Source organism: Dipteris shenzhenensis, chromosome 22, assembly GCF_047967505.1.
Source record: "Dipteris shenzhenensis isolate YYH24624 ecotype China chromosome 22, Dip_SZ_1.0, whole genome shotgun sequence".
Lineage (NCBI taxonomy): Eukaryota > Viridiplantae > Streptophyta > Polypodiopsida > Gleicheniales > Dipteridaceae > Dipteris > Dipteris shenzhenensis.
The window spans coordinates 22,946,912-22,967,683 of NC_141617.1; the positions used below are offsets into that span (position 1 = coordinate 22,946,912).

A 20,772-nucleotide genomic window follows, 5' to 3' on the forward strand; every position below is an offset into this window, starting at 1 on the left:
GGTGAGCAGCCTGCTCAGTTTCCTCAGGTTTGGTGTGTTCTTGTGTTTGCTTGCATATCAGAGGTTTCAGGAGTGGTGGGGTCGTGTCAGATGAGGGTCCGAGGTGATCGACGAGGCATAAGTCAGTGAGCTGGAGCAGATTCTTCTCTACAAATGGAAGCATGGGTTAGTACGTTTGCACCTACCGCCAAGTTAAAAAGGAGGGAATGTCACAGGCACCCTTACACTTGGGTGCAAGCCTCAAGGTGACAACTGGCTTCTTCGACAAAGTGCAAATAGTTCCTATGATAGGATATTTTGTCGTATGCCGTGACCCCATTGTGAGCCCTTGTCAAGGGACAGTCAGGCACGAGCTACATAGGTGAGTCTCTCAGCCTTAGGTCAAGTTAGAAAGTTAGTCCTTGTTCACTAGTACCCACTGAGGAATAGCAGGTTAGTGTTTCCGTCTTAGGGTTCTAGGTAGGTCTAAGTCTTGGATAGGAGCCCAGAAGGGCCCCCTCAAGGTTGAGCCAATGAGCTCCCATCAAGGGAGAATGGGCTGGGGGATGGGTTGCCCTTATAGGCTGCCCTATTCCCTCCCTAGGCAGCTTAGGGCTAGGGAAGCGAGCGGGGACGAGCATTTTCTGAGCGAAATCTTCCGAGCGTCCGAGCGAAGGAAAAAAAAATCTTCCAACTATGCATAAATATGGCAAAAATCGATCAGAAGAAAACATAGTTTCACTTAGAAATATGCAAAGTATTATAGCAATGCCTATTTTATACAAAAATCTTTAGGTGAATCTTTAGGAATGGTGAGAGCATAATGGAATGGCTTTTGAAGAAACCCACATGTAGAGTAGACTTCTCTATGAAAATTCCCTTATGATCCTTCTTAAAAGTCCGGATGGCTTCACCCGTTCTGCCTTATTTACTTGACGCGAAAAACAGCGTGTCACATATTCATGAATATGCTTTTTCATCTTTGGCAAAAAGAAATCTCGTCTCACGAGATCATATGTCTTCTCGACTCCTGGCATTGTCGAATGACTCTCTGCCTGAGATCATTCTGATTAGGTACTACTACCTTGCCATTTCTTTTCAGCATACCATCCCTTATGGCATATCTTGCATAAGTTTTGGCCTATTCTGGATGCCAGGTCATCCTTTTCCCTGGGTCTGAACACATGAGCCTTAGGCCAAAGGCTCTGGATGAACTCGTCCACCTTTTGAGTTTCTCTAATCTCGGTCATTAGAGCACTCTCTAATATTGTGAAACTCATGTTATGCATAATGCGTGACAACGCATTAGCAACTTTATTATCTTTCCCTCTTCGGTACCGAATCGTCAAATTAAACTCTTGCATGAGTTCTGCCCACCTAGCTTGGCGGCCTCTCAAGTTAGGTTGTTTACAAAAATGTTTCAGAGTATCGTGATCAACATCAACATAAAACTCTGATCCATACAAATAATGTCTCCATGTTTTCAGAGCATGGACAACAGCATACAACTCTAATTCATGAGTTGGCCAATTTCGTTGAGAGGGAGAAAGCTTCTTGCTTTCAAAGGCTACTGGCAGGATGGATCCCGTAGAGTTGGGAGTCCGGCCGACCCCGCAGGTGTCGCGGCCAGCAGGTCATACACTGTTTGGTAGAATTGCAATGTTAGAGGATACCTTGCAACAGATTTTAGCGCAGTAGTTACAAACAAATGTAGGGCAATCTGAGCTCAAAAAAATGGTGCATAGTATGTTTGCCAGACCATCTCGTGAGGAGAAAGGTAAATCTCCGATGGAACCGGAGTCCAGTGTTCGTACGGTCGAGCCTAGGAGGGCTAAGGTGCCTAATATTGCCAATTATAGGCTAGAAAAGTATTTTGGTTGGATGCCTGACCGTAGTTCCAATATCATTGAGACTTGGCTACACAAATGGGACGAGGCCTTCGCCATTTGTGAAATCAGGAATGAAATGAAGAAAATCCGCGAGGCCATCCATATGTTTAATGAGGCAGCGGATAGGTGGTGGATAAAACAGCAGAAAGATGGAGTGGCATCCACTACTTGGGAGGGGTTTAAAAAGGAATTTAGAAAACACTTCTTACCTCTTGACGAAGCATCCCGAGCTTGCGATCAGTATCGAAACCTTCGTCAGAGAAATTTATCAGTGGCGGAATACACTGATAAGTTCAGAGAAAGTGTAATGAAGGTTGATGAACCCCTACCTCAGTCAATCCAAGAAAAAGATTTTATCTTTGGATTGAATAATCGAATCAAGATGGAAGTTCGGGCTAAGTATGCAAACACGCTAGATGAAGCAATTGCCATAGCCCTGAACTATGAGGATGCAAAAGAGAAGAGACCAAGTGGGTTTGTGCAGGTTGGGACTCAGTATGGGTACCCGAAGAAAACTGGGTTTAAGAAGAAGTGGATTAGCAAAGGGAGTGCCTCATAGCCTAGTGGTCAAGCCAAGCAGGTGAAACCAGTTGAGACTCCTAAATCAAGTACCACCATTGGAATGAAAAGAAAAGTAACACCAATGGCAGCACGGGCTTGGTTGAAGTTCTCTTTGAACCCAGAGCAAAGGGAAAAAGCGAGGAGAGAAGGCTTGTGTTTTGGTTGCCTTCAGCCTCATCAGTGGAAAGATTGTCCACGAAACAAAGATCATCGGATGGCTGAGATGATGGTCTCAGAATGTGACGTGGAAATGGAGGGCAGTCCCACAGCAGAATAGATGCAGATTCAGCTAGCGGGATCTTCTCAAAGGTCAGTACCTTTTTTGTTATGTGTGTCTGTTGCTAAGTTAGTAACTAGTGAACCTGATAATATCCTGTCAAAGCCCGCAGCAACAGGGTATACAACCTTTAATGATTCGGAGTTAATTAAGATAAAAGGGCAAGTAGCTAATCATGAGGTCATTGTGTTGTTTGACTCAACGTCAACGAACAATGTAATTAACTCCAAGCTTGTAAAGAGACTGAAACTAAAGACTAGCCCATCTGACTATGCATATACAGTCAGGATGGCAGATGGAAGTTCAACTAAAGTATGGACCAAAGGGTTACCCAGTTAGAGCTTCGAATTCAGGACTATGCTGAGAAGCTTGATTTTGAAATGACTAAGCTTGCTCATGCAGACATAGCCCTGGGTGAGGCTTGGCATTCTAGGAAGAATCCAGCCATAGATTGGAAAAAGCACATTTATCAATTCAAGATGAATGATGTGCTGTATGTCTTACAAGGTGAAAAAGATATACCTCAAGGATCGTTGGTTTCCGTGATGGAAATTCGAAAAGCTCAAGAAGAGTTTTTGTTTCTTTGTACAGCATCGGTAGAGCCGATTGATGATTCTTCGGCTAGCACTAATGTTGCTCAAAATGGAGAGATGGCCAAGCTGGTAGATCAAGTCACAGAGAAGTTCTCTGATCGGTTTAGGGATGAGCTACCTTATGGGTTACCTTCAGAGCAGAATGTTCAGCATAAGATTGAACTAATCCCGGGGGCAGAACCTGTAAATAGACCTCCCTATAGGTTGAGTTTTACCGAAGAAGCGGAGGTAGGAAGACAACTGGAAGAATACCTCAAGTTGGGGCAGATTCAACCAAGTTTCTCACCTTTTGCTTTGCCAATGATATTAAAGAAGAAGAAAGATGATACTTTTCGACTCTGTATAGATTACAGAGCATTGAATAATATCACTATTAAGCACAGGTATCCGATGGCTCGGATCGATGATTTGCTAGATGCATTACATGGGGCCGTAATTTTCAGTAAGATAGAGCTTAAGTGTGGCTACCATCAGAGCCGTATTAGAGCCGAGGATGTGCATAAAACCACTTTTAGAAGTAGGTTTGGACATTATGAGTTTTTGGTAATGCCCTTTTACCAATGCTCTAGCTACATTCGTCATGCTTATGAACGATTTACTACGTCCGTATATCAGAAAGTTTGTAGTACACTTTATTGACGATATTCTGGTATTCAGTAAAAGTATTACTGAGCATCATGAACACTTAAGAATAGTGTTCAGTACTTTGAGGAAAGCCAGTGTTTATGTTAATAAAAAGAAAACTATACTGTGTATGGTAAGACTTGAATATTTAGGATTCATAATTACTCCTGAGGGGGTAGAAATGGATCCAAAGAAAGTGGCTGCGATACTGACTTGGCCATTGACTGATCTGACCTTAGATAAAGTACCTTTTATACGGAGACAGAATCAATAGGAAAGTTTTAACACCATAAAACAAGCTATGGTCTCAGGACCGGTGTTAAAAATAGTTGATCCCCAGAAACTGTTTTTCCTTGAAACCGATGCAAGTGGCATTGCGGTAGGAGCAGTTCTCCTCCAAGAGGGAAGGCCAGTAGCCTTTGAAAGCAAGAAGCTTTCTCCCTCTCAACGAAATTGGCCAACTCATGAATTAGAGGAAACCACATATCACACGAAAACTCGTTTACTCCTAGCATGTTACGTCGAATCACGGGCGCAGGCACATTGAATCACCTCCCAGCCAATCTCAGTGGTCGTAAGCTCTCTCTTCATTCTAGCATTGTTACGTTGAAGCTCTTGCTTACTTAATTTCCACCAAGCCCCAAAATTCCCTAGATGGATCTAGTATGCCACATGTTTTCAATTTAGGGTCCTTCCTTAATGCATCATTTACCCCTCTCTTGGGATATCTTTGAAACATTTGCCCCTAGGCACATTTCATGCATTTAGGTCCCTTAGCCTTAGATCCACCTAGTCTAGTGCCTTGTCACCCTCACCAAGGACCTTGACCTTTATTCCTTTTTGATCATTTACATGTAGCCCAAACAAATATAATACAAACATTGATCCTTTAAAGGAAAATGTCGACTGACCCTTCCGAGGTCATGTTACCTTAACTTGAGCGTAACAGTTTCTTCTTCTTTCCATTAGTAGGAGAAGAAGAGGATGAGGTCCGGATGTAGGTTTGGACTTGCTGTAATTCCCCCCCCCTTTTCCTTTGCCCCTATGATCAGTGGCAAAGACTTGATCTGCATGAGTAGAAGCAGTCAGCAGTCCTGTTTTGACGCTCTGCTCCTCTTGGAGTAGGGAAACAAATTGATCAAAAGAATAGTGGTTGGGGTTACCCATGGCCACTAGTGTAAGTGTTGTAGCAAATTCCTGATATGAGTCAGAGAGTCCATCGAGTGTAGGCATCCATGTTGCTCCCTTCATTCATCTTAACATTGTCAAGCTGCTTGTGAATAAGCAACTCTGGCCTCATTGCGTATCTGATAAAGACTGGCCAAATTGTCCCATGCAGCCTTGCCTATTTTGCAAGACCGAATGTGAGGTAGAACAACTCTCTTGCAATTCATGGCAAATCACTGGTGCCTGAGCATCTCTCTGATCCCAACGAATCTGTTCTTGTGTTGGAGGGTTGGCGGCAGGCACCAAGGGGGTAGTGGTAGATGAACAGCAGGTGCCTATGATGAAGAGATAGGTCTAGTCTCCGATCTAGATGCCATTCCCCAAAAGTTCTTGGACACCAACAGGTGGCGCACCAAGTACAACCACATGGGCCATCAAGCTCATCCTCAGTAGCAAGCATCCCAAAAGATTCATGGTTTGCCATTGCAAATGAAAATCCAAAAAAAATAAAAAATAAAAGTGCCCTACAAATGTCACAGCCTCAAGGCTATAATGCAAAGAGCTGTTTGCTGGCTGCAAATGTCAGTCAAAAAATGACAGCAAATGTCTGTAAGTATCAATGCTAAGATGGCTGCTCAAACACTGAGCAAAATGCACAAACTGTCCCCAAAAATGACCTGCAAGAAAATGTCCGTCCAATCAAAGACCCCCTTGCAAATAGCTGTTTTGCAATTGACCAGCCCAAATCAAAGGGCAAATGCAAGAATATTCCAAATTGAGCTTTAGCAAGCAAATGCCATTGCGATTGACGACAAATCTGGCAGAAGCCCCAAATTCTAAGAGGGCAAATATGCCAAAAAGAGGGCAAATGTGAAAAAAGGCCCAAATTAAGCTGCGAAATTGCAAATTGACCAAATTTGCTTGAATTTCTTGCCAATGTCAGATTAAGGACCCAAATGTCATTGCTATCTAGGCAAATGTGACAAAATAGCCTGGAATCTGAAAATATTCTGCAATCTCACTCAAACTGAGTGGAAAAGTGCCTGCAAATGTGCCAATCGCCTTGTCCTTTGCAAAATTGAAGCCAATGTGAAAAGCCCTAATTTCTAAAGGGCAAATTGCAACAAAAAAGGGTAGATTGAGAAAAAAATCCCAAAAGTTGCTGCAAATTGGCAATCCGACGTCAAAGCACTCAAAGACTCCAATTCTAGAGATGAAATTGAGCCAACAAAGGGCAAATGTTGCAAAAGCCCAAATTGAGACCAAAGGAGCAAGTGTCACTGTGCAAAACTTGCAAATGTGACACAAAAGCCCTATTCCTGACAATATAACTGCAAACCTGCAAATCTGAGCCAATTTGGTGCAAAGTTGAAACAATGTCAACCAAAAGCCCAAAATGTGAGACAAATGTAGCGATGTTGGAATTCTCTTTTGACGATTTGCAGTTAGAACGATCAATTGCAGGGCAAATTTCAGATTGTGCGTCCCTTTGACGATTGTACGGCAGATTTGATGCTTGTATATCAGATTTGACGCTTGTATGGCACTTTTACTGTACGACAAATTTCAAAGCAAATTAGCTGCAGGTTGTAAGATTGCACGACCAACTTCCAAACCCAAATGCACGACCAGCCGAGAGAGAGAGAGAGAGAGAGAGAGAGAGAGAGAGAGAGAGTATATATATATCTTAGGGGTTGACCTCATAAAATTTTAGTGTACCACGTGCATTCAAAAGGAGGGATATTTTAATTCCACTTTTCATAAAAATTTAACAGGATTACAATAACAGGAGGGGTTTTAAAATCCAATTTTAGAAAAAATTTACTTAGCCCATAAGTTAAGAGGGCTGTTTTTATTGGGGGTAAATTTTTTAGTTGAGGGGTTTATCTAACACCCTTTGAACACACGTGATACATAGGGTTTCTTAGTAGTGCACCCCTCGATATATATATGTGTGTGTGTGCGTGCACGCACGCGCACGTGAGCGTGTGTGCAAATATATAAACTAAACATGACCGTGGCATCGTGCCTTTGCCTCTAGCTCAGCAGCTTGCCCGGCACGTGGACGGACACATGCCTACCTTGTAGCCCCTCATCTGGACTTTTCTTCCCCTCCCACGACTGTTGATAAAACATCAAAAGAGGCCAACCGCCTTGCTGTGTCTACTCACTACCAACCGTGCTCTGTTGTGTGTTGTGTGTGTGTGTGCATGCACATGTGTGTCCGTGCTGCATGCATACAATACTAGAGTGCCAGCTAGGCTTAAGGGATTTGAAAAAACTGTCCAAGTCTTCATGACTATTAATTATGGCATCATAATCAATTACCTAGTTTTTAAAGGTTGAAAGGTGATGGCAAGGCCTTCCTTAGGAGTCTAATAAAATCAATGTAATTACCACTGCTTCCACTCAAAACGCTTGCTCTAGGATTGAGTTTAAGATAGCAACAACACACCACGACCGTTCTCTATGTCATAGGTTACTCCATTTTTCTCACCCCCTTGCTTCCCTCCTCAAATTTAAGCAAGTAGCAGCCCAAATCGTCCTCATCCCCACTTTTATTACCCTTGTGATGTCCAAATTGTTATTACCATGCCATTCAATTCACTTGCCATGTCTTCATTGTGATTTGCTTTATTTCTCCAACATCAAATGTATCAAGTGGGTGACATTTGACATCCATGTTTGAAGTTTTGGACACTCCCAATAGCATCATTTACACACGATGCTATACAATAAACCTACCGAGTAGGTGCGATTAGGGAGCTAGCAAAAAATATCAATTCAAAGTCCAAAACAAAAAGAAGTATTCAATTGAGATTGATGACAAGCACCTACAGAGTCATCCAGGGCTTTGCATGTAGTGGCTCGTGCTCATGATAGTAGACTGAGATTTGGTCCCATCCAAGCAAACCACCCTAGTATATAGGCCCCTCCATGGTAGCACCTGATGGCACCACTACCTTTAGTCATGTACCTGCCTTTGAGCTTAAGAAATCTAGGTACCAGCATTCTCCAATTGTGCTCCTCATGATGGGTGACGAGCTTGAGGTCCCCTAGGAACCATGCTCTCATGGTTTATTTCAACCGTCCTCCATCTGGCAAGTTCTGCAACCCAATAACAATTCTCGTACACCTATCTGAACCTAAACCCCCCTCCTCCTTGCAACAATACAATCCTCTAGACGTTGAAGTAGATTCCCTCGAGCTCTGAATCAAGGTCGTTGCCTTTAGGCTCCACTTTCCAATTAGGGCTCTGATACCATGTTAGAAATGATCCCGACAGAGGGTATCCCATAGGCGGAAGCCTGATAGAATGCCCCAAGGATTACACGCAAAGTATTTAGCTACGGAATCCAAAACTTCTTTACTTATGCATAATTTACAACCATGTGTGTTTGTGTGCAAGCTAGTAAATGGACTATGATCCAAGGGAGATATAACACCAACAAAAGATATATTTTCGTCCTCAAATGGACACAATACAAAAGAGAAATCCAGAGTCCCACCAAACTGTGGTCTTTTGATCTTAGCACCAACAAAAGACATATTCCATCCTGAGATGGACACAATACAAAAGAGAGATCCAGAGTCCCACCAAGCTGTGGTCTTTTGACTTTACCAAAAGTTGTCCAACTGTCACGGGGACGTGAAAAGTGATATAAAGTATCTTCGTAACTCAACCTATGCTTAACCTGGGGTTAACCATGGTTAGGTGTTGTAATCAATTGGCCGTGAGGGACTGGCTAGAGGAAGTGCACACTTCTTAGAAGTTCCTAGGGGCAAAGTCTAGGTGCACCACTAGGTCCTAGGAGCAAGGCAAAGGTTTTAAAAGAGGGGTCTAAAAGTTGGGCCCAAGGACAACCAACGTTGTCCTTGGTATGGGGGTTAAGACTTTAATGAAGGGGCAAATGGCAAGAAAGAGGTGCCATTTGTCATGCATGTGTATGCATGCCCTTCCCCCACCTTCCATCTCTCTCCCCTCAATCTCCTAGAGGTGCTGGACGTTTTCAGTTGTTCTTGTGCAGTTTTTGACTATTTCAGATGTTTCAAGCCTGTTTTCAGCCATTTTTAGCCTATTTCAGCTGTTCCAAGGCTATTACGCAGTTCTAGGAAGTGCTAGAAGTCATTTTTCAACTTTTTGAAAATTTTCGTATGAACTGTATGGACGTCCGTACGGCCGTGTATGGCTGCCTTCAGCATGTGCTCGAGGTTGTCTTTTGCTGTTCAGGACCTTTCTGCACGTGCTTTTGGCTGCGTGGTGGCTTCTGGAGCTGTTCCGGACCAGTGCAGGTTGTAGGAGGAACTTTTCCAGCTGCTTTTGGCATGCTCTCTTAGGAGGAATCAGGCACAGATCCTGAGGCAATCATTTCGGGGCAGATCTGTGGACCATCTTTCTTCTACATCTCTTTTTTGTTCACCCTCCGCTCTCTACCTTCATTTCTCTCTTATCTTGATTGCTGGAAGACACTTGCACCCTGCGGGGAGCCTGGACAGAGGATAGGTGCAAGGAAGGAGCTTGCTCCTCTGCCATAGATAGCGGGAGTTGGTTCTGTGCAGAGAGGAACAGTGCAGGGGTGAACTCCTGTTGTAAAGCATTTCCATTCAGAAGCATTAAATAAATACCGTAAGGGGTGCCAAGGCATTTGGGGCAAGTGGGTGCAGTGTGTACTGTTTTCATTGAGCAGAGGCATTCTAGCCTCCCCTTTCTTGTTTTTGAAGTTTGTTACTAAGTTTTGTTAAGTGGTTGAAGTGACTGAAGCTTGCATTGTGGTTATTTATGAAGCTTATGACTGAGTAGAAGAAGATCACTGCCCTTTTGTTTATTGAAGGGCGGTTTCACCAACTGTCACCCTAGTACCTCAACATCCTCGAGTCCGTATGCTCCCTGATGAGCTTCTGTAGACTTAATCACCTATGCCGACAAACACACCTCCAAGCTATCCGTCTAGACAACTACTTGGAAGGCAGTGAATTCCTAGAAGACTTGATCTCCTAACTGTCTTGATGTACAACCAATGGTGAGGTCCAAGCCAAGCTTCTCCTGCTCCTTGTACATTTATCCCTGTACCTTGCTGTCCGGGATGACAGCGAAGGGTGCAACCCTTGCCAGAGCTCTTTATCTACAGACCCTCCTTGGTCTTATGGATAGCCCTTCTAGCTGGCCTCCCTGGAAGCTGCCACACTGGATGCCTAACTGGCCTGACTCACAGTCTCCTTGCTACCTTGGAGGACAGCAAAGGGTCTTGATCCTCATGAGCTCTTTGTCTACTGCTGATGACCAACTCCTTCGTCCATGTCCTGGTCCTTGAGACAGGCTCCCTATAGGTCTAATCTGCTCTCCAGATGGACTCTCAGTGAGTGAGTAGTGAGGCCCCAAATGCCCCTTTATATAAGGGAAATTACCCTCCAAAAGTGGCCGATCCAATAGCCCTAGTGGGCTGACCTATGCTGTCCAAAAATCACTGGGGCCCAGCCCCCAAAACTGACAGGGGCCTAGCCCTAAAACCAACCAGCAGAATCCCTACCAGCCGACTTGCAAGTCGGCCTTGTTGGCTACCTCTGCCTGGCCTATAAGCAGGCCTTCATGGCCTTGCCTGGCCACGTGGCTTGCTAGGCCTACCTCAGCTAGATACAGCTGTATATGAGGCCTTTCTTGGCCCAAATCTGGTGTGCCATATTGTGCAGCCTACTTGCCTTCTTCCAAGGCATAATCAAACCCTAAATTTGTTCCACCTTTTGCTCCATGGAGGCGTGTATCTGCCCTGGCCAATCCATCCCTGTTTTGACTGTATCCCAGGCCTTTCTAGCGTCCAAAGCTCTCTACACCATGTGTTGATAGCCCGTATGATACCTGCCTATCCCGCCTCTGTTTGGACTACTCTCAGTCCCGGATCTAGTTTTTAACCTGCTGCGAACAGTCGCATGTGCCTTGCAATCATTTTGCCTCTGATCTGTGCTGATCCAGTCTTCCAGAAAGTCCTTGACATGCCAAGTATGTCCTTCATTGTGCTGCCCACGTGGCAGCCTGCTTACTGCCCATGTGGCAGCCCCTTCTCTATAGTTTTATCTGAGAGCTTGCTGCCCACATGGCAGTGTAGGTGCTGCCCATGTGGCAGCCCCCTCTTTATGCTTTTCCTTCTGGATTTGCTGCCCACATGGCAAAGTTTTGCTCATGTGACAGCCCTAAGTCTAAGTCTAACTCCCCCATGCAGCAACACAAAGTTTTGCTCATGTGACAACCCATGTGGCAGCCCCCTCTTCATGCTTCTCCTTCTGGGTTTGCTGCCCACATGGCAAAGTTTTGCTCATGTGACAACCCTACCCCTAAGTCTACCTCCCCCATGCAGCAACACAAAGTTCTACGGATGTCAACAGTCAACTGCAGTTGTATGGCGCTGACGTGGTGATTGGTGCAGGACAGACGGTTGATGTTGACGCAGATTGTACAGCCAAGTTGACATCATGTACGGACGACTTGGCAATGCCGCCGCCTGTTGTATGGCCGATTCTCCAACTTGTATGAAAGCTTGGCGCCACGCAACTTGTACAGGAGCTTGTATAATGTTGGGTGCGTGTTGTTGCGGCTTTGAGCGCGAGGCAATGAGCGGCAGATGCACGAGGGGGTAGGAGACATGAAAAGGGAAGCAAGTACAAGGAGCAAGATAGGCCCTGATGCTACTGTTGGGTGCGGGAAGCAATGGAAAGGGAGTGGAATGCAAGGGAGCAAACAACATGCTGAAGCAAACGTGAGTATTTTTTTTTGCAAAAAAGCAAACGTGAGTATCTGCTCATGGATAATATGAAAGTACAAAGGGGTGCCTATATGGCCCTGAAGTCAACCATGTGATTGACCAGTGAAGTCAACCTAAGGGTTGACTGAGTCGTAAAACTAGCCTACAAGGCCATACCAGGGCTAAGGGCTAACAGAGCAAGGGTATCCTCCCTCTATATAGTAGTCTCTATTCTTTTTTACGGTGAGGGTTCTCCCTCCATAAAGTACTTATTCTTTACAATTGTATTCATCCCTCTAGGCCAAACATTGTTTCAAATTATTATTTCCCTCTTCGGAGGCCCACTTTATTTCCCGCCTCTAATTCTCACACTTACTCCACAGTACCACCTGTGCTTTGAGCACATTATTCTATCAGTTTAGATATAATAGTTAGTAGGAGAGAGAAAGTGAGGCTTTCTCCTTGTTACATGGACTTAGTACCTTCCCCCCATCTTAGTAAAGCTATTTGACCACTCGCACCTGATGCGAGGAATGTTCCTAAGAGGCCCCTCCTAAAGCAAGAGCTTCTAAATCTATCTGCCTGGATTGAATCCTCTAACAATAAGCTTGACAAGTACGGCTCTGCTCTACATCAGCCCTCGGAGGACCACTGTCTGCCAAGCAACAAAGATCCGAACAAAAACCCCGTCGCATGCACTAGAACACGTGTGGGTCTCAAACATCAATTTGTCATACCCATGTTGGGCATCCATGGTTAAAACAAGAAAAAACTTGGTAGGAATCTAATACTTGATGGTATAAATATTTTGCTAAATTTTATTGCATTTGGACTAGCATAGCGTTCTGTTTTAGCATGGAGAACCCTTTTTTGTTTCACCTCGTGCTAAGAAATTTTTGATAGGGTAAGGTGGAATCCATGGTTCTATATATCGTAATGGAACAAGATTTTAGTATGCCTTCAATTTGCATTAGCCACAAGCACCGTACCAAATATTTTCCCATAAATAGGTCTATACATGTTTTTTAAATTAAAAAGGCCCCATCGCATGTACAAGACATTGGACAAAATCATCGTACCAAATCTTGTCCCATAAATAGGTTTATACATGCAATTTTTGATTTAAAAAGCTTGTCACATGCAATAGAACACGAATGGGTCTCCAACGTTGGTTTTTCATACCCACGTTGGGCCTTGATGGTCAAAACAAGGCCAAAGTTTGTAGGATTCTAATACATGACGGTATAAGGATTTTGGCTAGGTGTTATTGCATTTGAAGTCACATAGCATCTTGTTTTAATGTGGATAACCCTTTTTTTTTGCACCTTGTGCTGAAACATTTCTAATAGGGTAAGGTCTAATCCATGGCTCTATGTATCGTAGTGGAACATGATTTGGTATTCCTCTAAGTCACATTGGACCCAAGCACCGTACCAAATCTTGTGCCATAAATAGGTAACTCCACGTCAATGAAGGGTATCTAATTGGCTCATCATGCATAGGGAAACCACTGAGGGGATGTGGGCCCACACCTCCTCCCTAGCTGCGTCACTTGCGGAGTCTGTCTTTTCATGGTGATAGAAGGTGGTGGACATCTCTAGGATATCCTAAAGATTACGTGGAGCTGCCCCCCTCATCTCTCAACCTTTGAACTCGTGTTCTAGCTGAATGCGGACCTGTAGTTTGAAAAAAAAGATTCATCATTCTTCCACCTTGCTGTACCAAGCGAGCCCTTGATAAATGATAGAAGTACTCTGCCTGCCTGGTCTCCCATAGTGTCAAGTGAGCTCAATTATATCAACTCACTTAAGGGTCCTCTCTCTAATCTAGAAAGCTTGCATGCGAGGCTTGTAACTCTGCATTGCTCCTCTAGATGGGCTCTGCTGTCCAAAAAGCCTATCCATCTTGCAAGCAACATCTATAGTGTGTTGTACCTCCTCCTCTAGATAGAGCACGTCTGAAATCCCTCACTCCTCGCTATGGTAGCCCCTAGATCGTTGTCGTGCCCACCAAAATGCATGAGGAACCCCTTTTATAGAGCCCAATTCCGAACACTTATCAAGTCTCCCGTTACGACATCGTTTGCTGAAGCAGAAACAAGTAAACCCCACATGCATCTTCGGATGATGAAATAAATTGCTCCCAAATGCCTTGCTGTGCCATTGGCATGATTGACAATAAAGCACCTCCTTGCTTTCCTCAAACTCCATATTGTCAAAATCTCCTCCAATGATGCAAGTGTCCACATTAGGGAGGTAGTGCGGGAGCTATTGCCAAAAGAAGGCCCTTTGTGGCATGCGTAAAGATTGAGGATCCCAGCATGCGTAAATATTGAGGATCCCAAAAAGAAGATCCCCTAGCTAGATGCCTATCCACACCGCATACCTCCATATCAACTCTCCTTGGTCAAAGACCTCCGAGGCCAAAATACAAACTCAACTGCTATAGTCTATATCAGGGATGACATCTCAAGACCATGACCTAGGAGGAAACATTATCGTCTCTTGATCTCTGTTGCTGAGAACATCTGCTCCTAAAGCATCAAAACATGCACCTAACACCTAACAAGGGCTTGCTATAACTCATGTCCCATGACTAGTCAATGAGGTTGCTGATGAACACGTTCATGAAAGTCATGCAATTTGGAGCTCACTACTACCCAACTAATTGGGTAAGGGGGACAAAGCCCTCCTAAAGCTAGAAGCTTGCCACGAATGCTCTAAGTTGCTCGCCTTACCAAGTGGTTTTGAGGGTGAAAACTCCCACTCCGTCCATCGCCTCGAAAGAGGCAATGAGGCTGATGTGTGATTACCCCCTTGCCTATGTACACATAGACCTATGCAAATGTCTATGCCAACACAGAGAGTTATGCACATATAAAACAAGTGGGACTCAAGAAGTGTCACCACCAATGGACCATTGGAGTTGTCGCCACATTTAAATTTGGTGTTCAAGCATTGGCTCTATGAATTGCTTAAGGCCACTCTTCTATGGAGTTGAGATTATAAGTATAAACGACTAGAGCGTAATTGTTTACTGCCACCAAGTGGAGTTTGACTAATGGTTTGTTCAATTTTGTCGATGTCATGTTGGCTTCTCAAAAGTCAAGGTTGTTTAATGATTTGTATGGGATTACTAGCTAAAACGTCATGCTTTTTACTTTTTTTTTAGTAAGGCAATGCAAACTTGTGAGAAATATTTCAGAATCAAATCTTAGGGTTTTCTCTGCTTACACGTAATGGTCAATAATAAGAATGTTGAGGAGAAACATTTGCAAGAATCAAATTTCAATGGTTTTCTTATGCTCACATGTAAGGGTCAATCAAGTAAGCATGTTGATGAGGAAAGAGTAGCAACATATTTTACTAGTTTCTTAGTTCTTGTAATTGTTTTTCTTCTTGAGCCTTATTTCCTTGGTGGTCATAAGTCAGGTTTTTCGTGATGATAAGATAACTGGAAGTTTTCTTTGGTTTGTGCAGATTCAGGATCATGAGAGAAATTGTCTAAAAGTATTGGAAACTTATTCCATTGGCGCTTTGCAACATGATTTGTTGAAATGTATCAGTTTGGAGAAAGCTAGTTTAGGAAGTAATTTTCTCAAACAGGTATACACACCACAAGGTAGTTTTTTTAAAACTAGCTGCTGAAGATGTTCTTTGTTGGTTAAACTTCCTTCTAGATAATTTCTTCGTAATTCTAAGAGATTGTTATTGCATTGGTATTGCAATGGGCACTAATTGTTGCTTTTTTCTTAACAAACTTCAACTATTTAGTTTATGCAGCGATTGATACCTTGTGTGTTATGTCCATGCCTGGACATAACCATGGCTACTGTAGAGAGGTTGGGACAATCGTGGATATGCGGGGCTGGATCAGGGATGAGTTGAGGCAGATCATCCTACTTCTCCTTGCAGGAAAGGAAGCGGTTTGTCTTGAACGGTTCCGGATTGGATTTTTGGAACTCTCAAAGCGGGCGACAGATTTGATTTGGCCAAGTCAACCCTGTGCTGTGAAGCAGGGGACTCTGGAGAAGACAATTGGTCTTCCCAATGATGGGTTCAATTCTAGGGCAGGGATGCTTGGTGTTCAAGATTGGGCGCCAGAATCTCCTAGGGGTGCGTGAGGGTTGCTTGGATAGCAAGATTGCTAAACGCTATCTGAGACTCCTGAACTCTGTTTGGATAGTAGCCAAAGCTAGGGTTAGACCTAGAATAGGCTGGATGCTTTTGAAGTTTGGTGTGAAAGCCATGATTTTTAAATAGCAGGGTTGGAGCCAAAATTAGATTTGGCTATTCTCAACCCCCTGAAGCCTTTAAAAGGAACCCCAGGGCCTAGAGGAGGCCATAAACCAGCAAATCACCAACCCCTCTCTTTCGCTTTTCTGTTGCCGCTTGGTTTGAACCTGTCCCCAAAGCTTGCGCAGTAAAGTTTTTCCTGGTCGTGCCTGTTAAGCCATCTTTCTTTCTCTGCACCCTGCTATCGCTATGGATACTTCTCCATCTTATAACGCTGGAAATATCTCTCCACTAGTTGTTCAGATTGATGCTATTGTGTTGCAAGGCTGTACCAACAAGTTTAAAGCCTTCAACAGCAGCAGCAGATTCTTTTGTAACAGAGCCAAGAAGTCACAAGAGGCATTTAGGGATGCCTTCTTTCGCACCAGAGGTATACTCACACGAGATGAAGGAAAAGACCCCGGAGTATGTCAAGTCTTGGTTGAATTGATGGGAAGCGCACTTTGCTATTGTTGATTATCGAGATAATATCAGGCCTACTCTTGTAGATATGTATCTTCAAGGGAAAGATTTTACCTGGTGGCGTGAATAAAGGGAAAGCGGGCAGCTCCTAAATCTTGGTAGGAGTTCTGTGAAGCATTCAGGAAGGAATTCCTACAGGAGCCGGATGAATATGACAACTTCAAGAAGCTCCAAAACCCATTCAGAATAGGCCACTCACATACCTTTCTCACTATTATTTTTAGATGGAGTCACATGCTTTTGCCTACTTTAATTGCTTTGTGCTCTTGTCCAGTTGTCTGCCGATTTACTTGGAGGTAAAGAGAGTGTGATACGAATCAGGGACAGGGGCGAGGGAATTATAGAGAAACATGATGTAGAGAGAGTGGAGAAAAGTGGTGGGAAGAGAACAATGAGAGAAGAGGGGGGACAAAGAGAAAGGGAGGTGGAGCGTAGCATGGAGGGGAATAGGCGAAGATGTGAGGAGTAAAGATCGTTGGCAAAGGTTGTTAGAAATCGACCAATAGAGGGTACACACAGCGGAAGACTAATAGAATAGCCCAGGAGCTCACACAGTGTGGTGTGGGGTGTGGAATCACAAACTTCTTGAACTTATGTGCATAGCATAGATATGCAGACTCATCAATAGACAATGAACCAGCCAGATATAGAAGACACGAAAATAGTATATTTCCGTCCAAAGCTATGGACACAATACAAAAGAGATAGATCCCGAGTCCCACCAATGCTGTGGTCCTCTAATCTTACCACAAGGTCCTCCTACTATTTGCCGGCTGGCTTTTCATCTAGTGGGTCCTGCTCCACCAGGTCTGGTTCCGCTTCTGCACACCATCGTGGTACACAGGTCCATCTCTGGTAGCACCTGCTGGTACCACCAACTTCAGTCACGTTCCCGCCTTTGAACTCGAGCAATCCAGCCATCACGATCTTCCAATTATCCCTCTCATAATGAGTGAACAACGTGGAGTCTTCTAGGCACCATGCTCTGAGGGTATGTTTCAACCTGTCCTTCCTTTGGCAAGGTCTGCAACAAATGAATATCTCCAGATAAACTGGACCATGAACTCTCACTGGGCTACACACATTTCGGACCTGGTTGGGACCTAGTGAACTCTCAGTGAAGCTTAGCTTCTACAGAGATAACTGCTTACATATCACAAAGGAGGGTTTCATTGACCCCCCAGGATACACACAGATCTACTTACCCCACTCACTGAGGATCTCTATTGGGCAGTTTCGGGTCTCTTCACATAGACTTCGTATCAAGAGCGGCAAAGCAGAGCGACTACCTAGGGAGAGGCGCATATGCACATTATGTGACATGCAGGATCTGAGGGCGTTTCTACTGCCTCTTCAGAGATAGCTTTGGGATTCCGGCCCGCCGATTCCTCTCCTACCCAGACCAATGATGTTTGACAGGTTCATTTATGAGGTACTCAGACAGTGCGAGAGGATACTTCGAGCACAGAGGCAGGAGCATATTTTTTCCTTGGCTGACCCCTCTTAGAGCTCTATCATGAAGTTTTTTCAGCCAGTTCACATGGACCCTCTCGAGACGAGGCTTCGACATGACCGTGACCCGGAGCCAGTGACCAGATAGCTCAGACAGAGGGTTGACACACAGATCACACTGGGGGACATCCCCTCCCTGTTTATGGTCGGGGCTTGACCGACAAGGGTCACAGTAGCCCTGGTTAGACGCAGAGCTACGACCAGGAGACGTGCCAGGGCTGCACCTGTGAGTGGCCGACAACACTCTTATCACTGATTTCATGTCCCCATTGCCTCATCTACCTTGATGCCTTGATGATGATGATGATGATGATGACGATGAGATTGATATATAGTCGACCGCCGACATGACTATGTTGTACTTAGGACTTAGTACCACCATTCTGCAGTTTTTGCATTTTGCATTGGTGTGGATGCTCGTTTAGTAGCTCCACAATCACAGCTCGTTTGTACCAGGTTTTTCACAGTCTCATAGACCCATCGGGCATCTGAAGACTTTAATAAACTTTCTTTCTTTCTTTCTTTCTCAAGCAGATACTCTTCTGGCTTCAGTACACCTTGTCCATCACCTTCCAGCAATCTGTGTCCGAGATTTGAAGAAGCACCCACACTTTCCCTTCAGCCTTCAAAGAAGGCCAATTCCTTCCAATCTCGCATTACCTGGGACAAATGAAGAGCAGAGTCTCTCCACAGCATGCTATAAAGGCTCAAATGAAGAACCTCAATTACATACCAGATCGTCGTACTGCTTGTGTGCTTGCTCTGAAAGCAAACCATGCACGTCATCGAGGCACATACCAATAGCTTGTGTAGGCATGTACTGTCCCCTTCAGAAGTACAGCATCCATTTGAACATGAAACCCTAGGGCACTCCATGGAATCCACCCTCGTGTCAGTGTCAACAACCATGCACTGGAAGATACCAAGCACTCCATGCTGTCCGTCACCTTCACAAAGGTCTCTGACTCCTCGTTGACCCACATCTCAATGTCAGACATCCTCATTGTGGTTTCTAGGTCAACATATCTGATCTTAGTAACACATAGAGATGTCACCAACAACAGCTCTTCGATTATCACATTTGCTTTGGCCTTCATATCACCCTCTAAATCCGAGTCGGACTCCTTCCTCTTGCTTTTCTGATCCGCCGCCTTCTTTTTGCAGTCCTTCGCAAAATGGCCTGGCGTGTCACAATAGAAGCATTTTTTCTTCTGCTTCCTCTTGGACATGTCCTCGTCATTAGAGGCGTCTTTCTTGGACTTGCCACCGTTAGGCTTGCCCTTTCCTTTGCCAGCGTAATCCTTCGCCAGCAGCGCAGGCTTGTCATCTTTGTCGTTGTTGTAGAGCTTCTCCCTAGCTTCTTCCTGTAGCAGTAATGGACCCAACTCCTCAAAAGTCTGAGGTTTGGACCTCTGTCTTGCTATCACAGTCGTTACGAAGCTTTTGAAGCTCCGAGGTAGCCTCGTCAGTACCATCAAGGCCAAATGGCACGAGTCCACCTTCTGACCAACTGATGCTAGTTGATCCCTCACCACCTTGATCTTTGTCAAGTGGTCATGTACCGAATCTTCCTTATCCATATCAAGGTTGTAGAGCTGATGTTGAAGAAGCAAGATCCGGGATGTGTTATTTGTCTCGTACAGATTCTTCAGAATGACCCACGCCTCTACTGACGTCTCGTCCATCTGGATGTGAGGAAGCACAGAGTCCGCCATTGTCCCTATGATCAATGCGAGGGCATGAGTATCTTCTCCTCCTTGTTCACCATATCTTTTAGTTCTTGATGGCATCTTTGTCTTCCCAAGCTTCGAGCTCCTCTCTGTCTACGGGCATGAGTATCTTCTCCTCCTTGTTCACCATATCTTCCGGCTTTGCCTCCACTCCCATTGTCAGTTTCCATAGCTTCTGAGCCACTAAATGACTCCGGATCTTCATCTTCTAGATCGGGTAGTTTGTCCCCTCCAGTTTCCCAGACTCTCTAAAGTTAGGGATAGTGAAAGAAAGAAATGTGGGGGAGGAGAAAGGGAGAGCAGGGGCTGAAGAGGCTGAAGAGTTAGACATCTCTGCTGCTAAACCACACAGCAAAGTCGAACAAACTCAACCTTCAATAGACCAGAACTTTGAACGCACTTGATTGAAGCTGAGTCACCCTCCTTCTCGCAAGGGCACTGTCGTCGAGTCGTGGAAGTTGATTCCCAAGAGCTTCTGAATCAAGGTCATCCTTTAGCAAGGTCCTTGCCTTCAGGCTCCCACACCTGTGAGCCTGCTACTTGGGCTTTGATACCATGTTAGAAATCGACCAACAAAGGGTACACACAGCGGAAGAGTGATAGAATAGCCGAGGAGCTCACACAGTGTGGTGTGGGGTGTGGAATCACAAACTTCTTGAACTTATAAGTTATGTGGATAGCATAGATATGCAGACTCATCAATAGACAATGAATCAGCCATATATAGAAGACACCAAAATAATATATTTCCGTCCAAAGCTCTATACACAATACAAAAAAAAAAGATCCAGAGTCCCACCAATGGTGTGGTCCTCTGATCTTACCACAAGGTCCTTCTCGAGACAGTGATGCAAGTACAGGGGGGAGTTGGCTGCTCTCTCGCTGGCATGTTGATCCAGATATTGCTTTATGTAGACCATGTGGCTCTTCTGTCTTCCTCTGCAGAGGG

At 44.6% G+C, this 20,772-nt stretch overlaps 1 protein-coding gene across 1 annotated transcript in view; it reads left to right on the forward strand.

The window, feature by feature from the left end:
• LOC147887886 (uncharacterized) overlaps nucleotides 1-20,772 on the forward strand; it is a 66,538-nt gene that overhangs the window by 14,359 nt on the left and 31,407 nt on the right. The window contains exon 4 of the mRNA XM_087393972.1: nucleotides 15,304-15,429. Coding sequence (XP_087250098.1) covers nucleotides 15,304-15,429 — 126 coding nt within the window. The remainder of the gene's footprint in view (nucleotides 1-15,303; nucleotides 15,430-20,772) is intronic.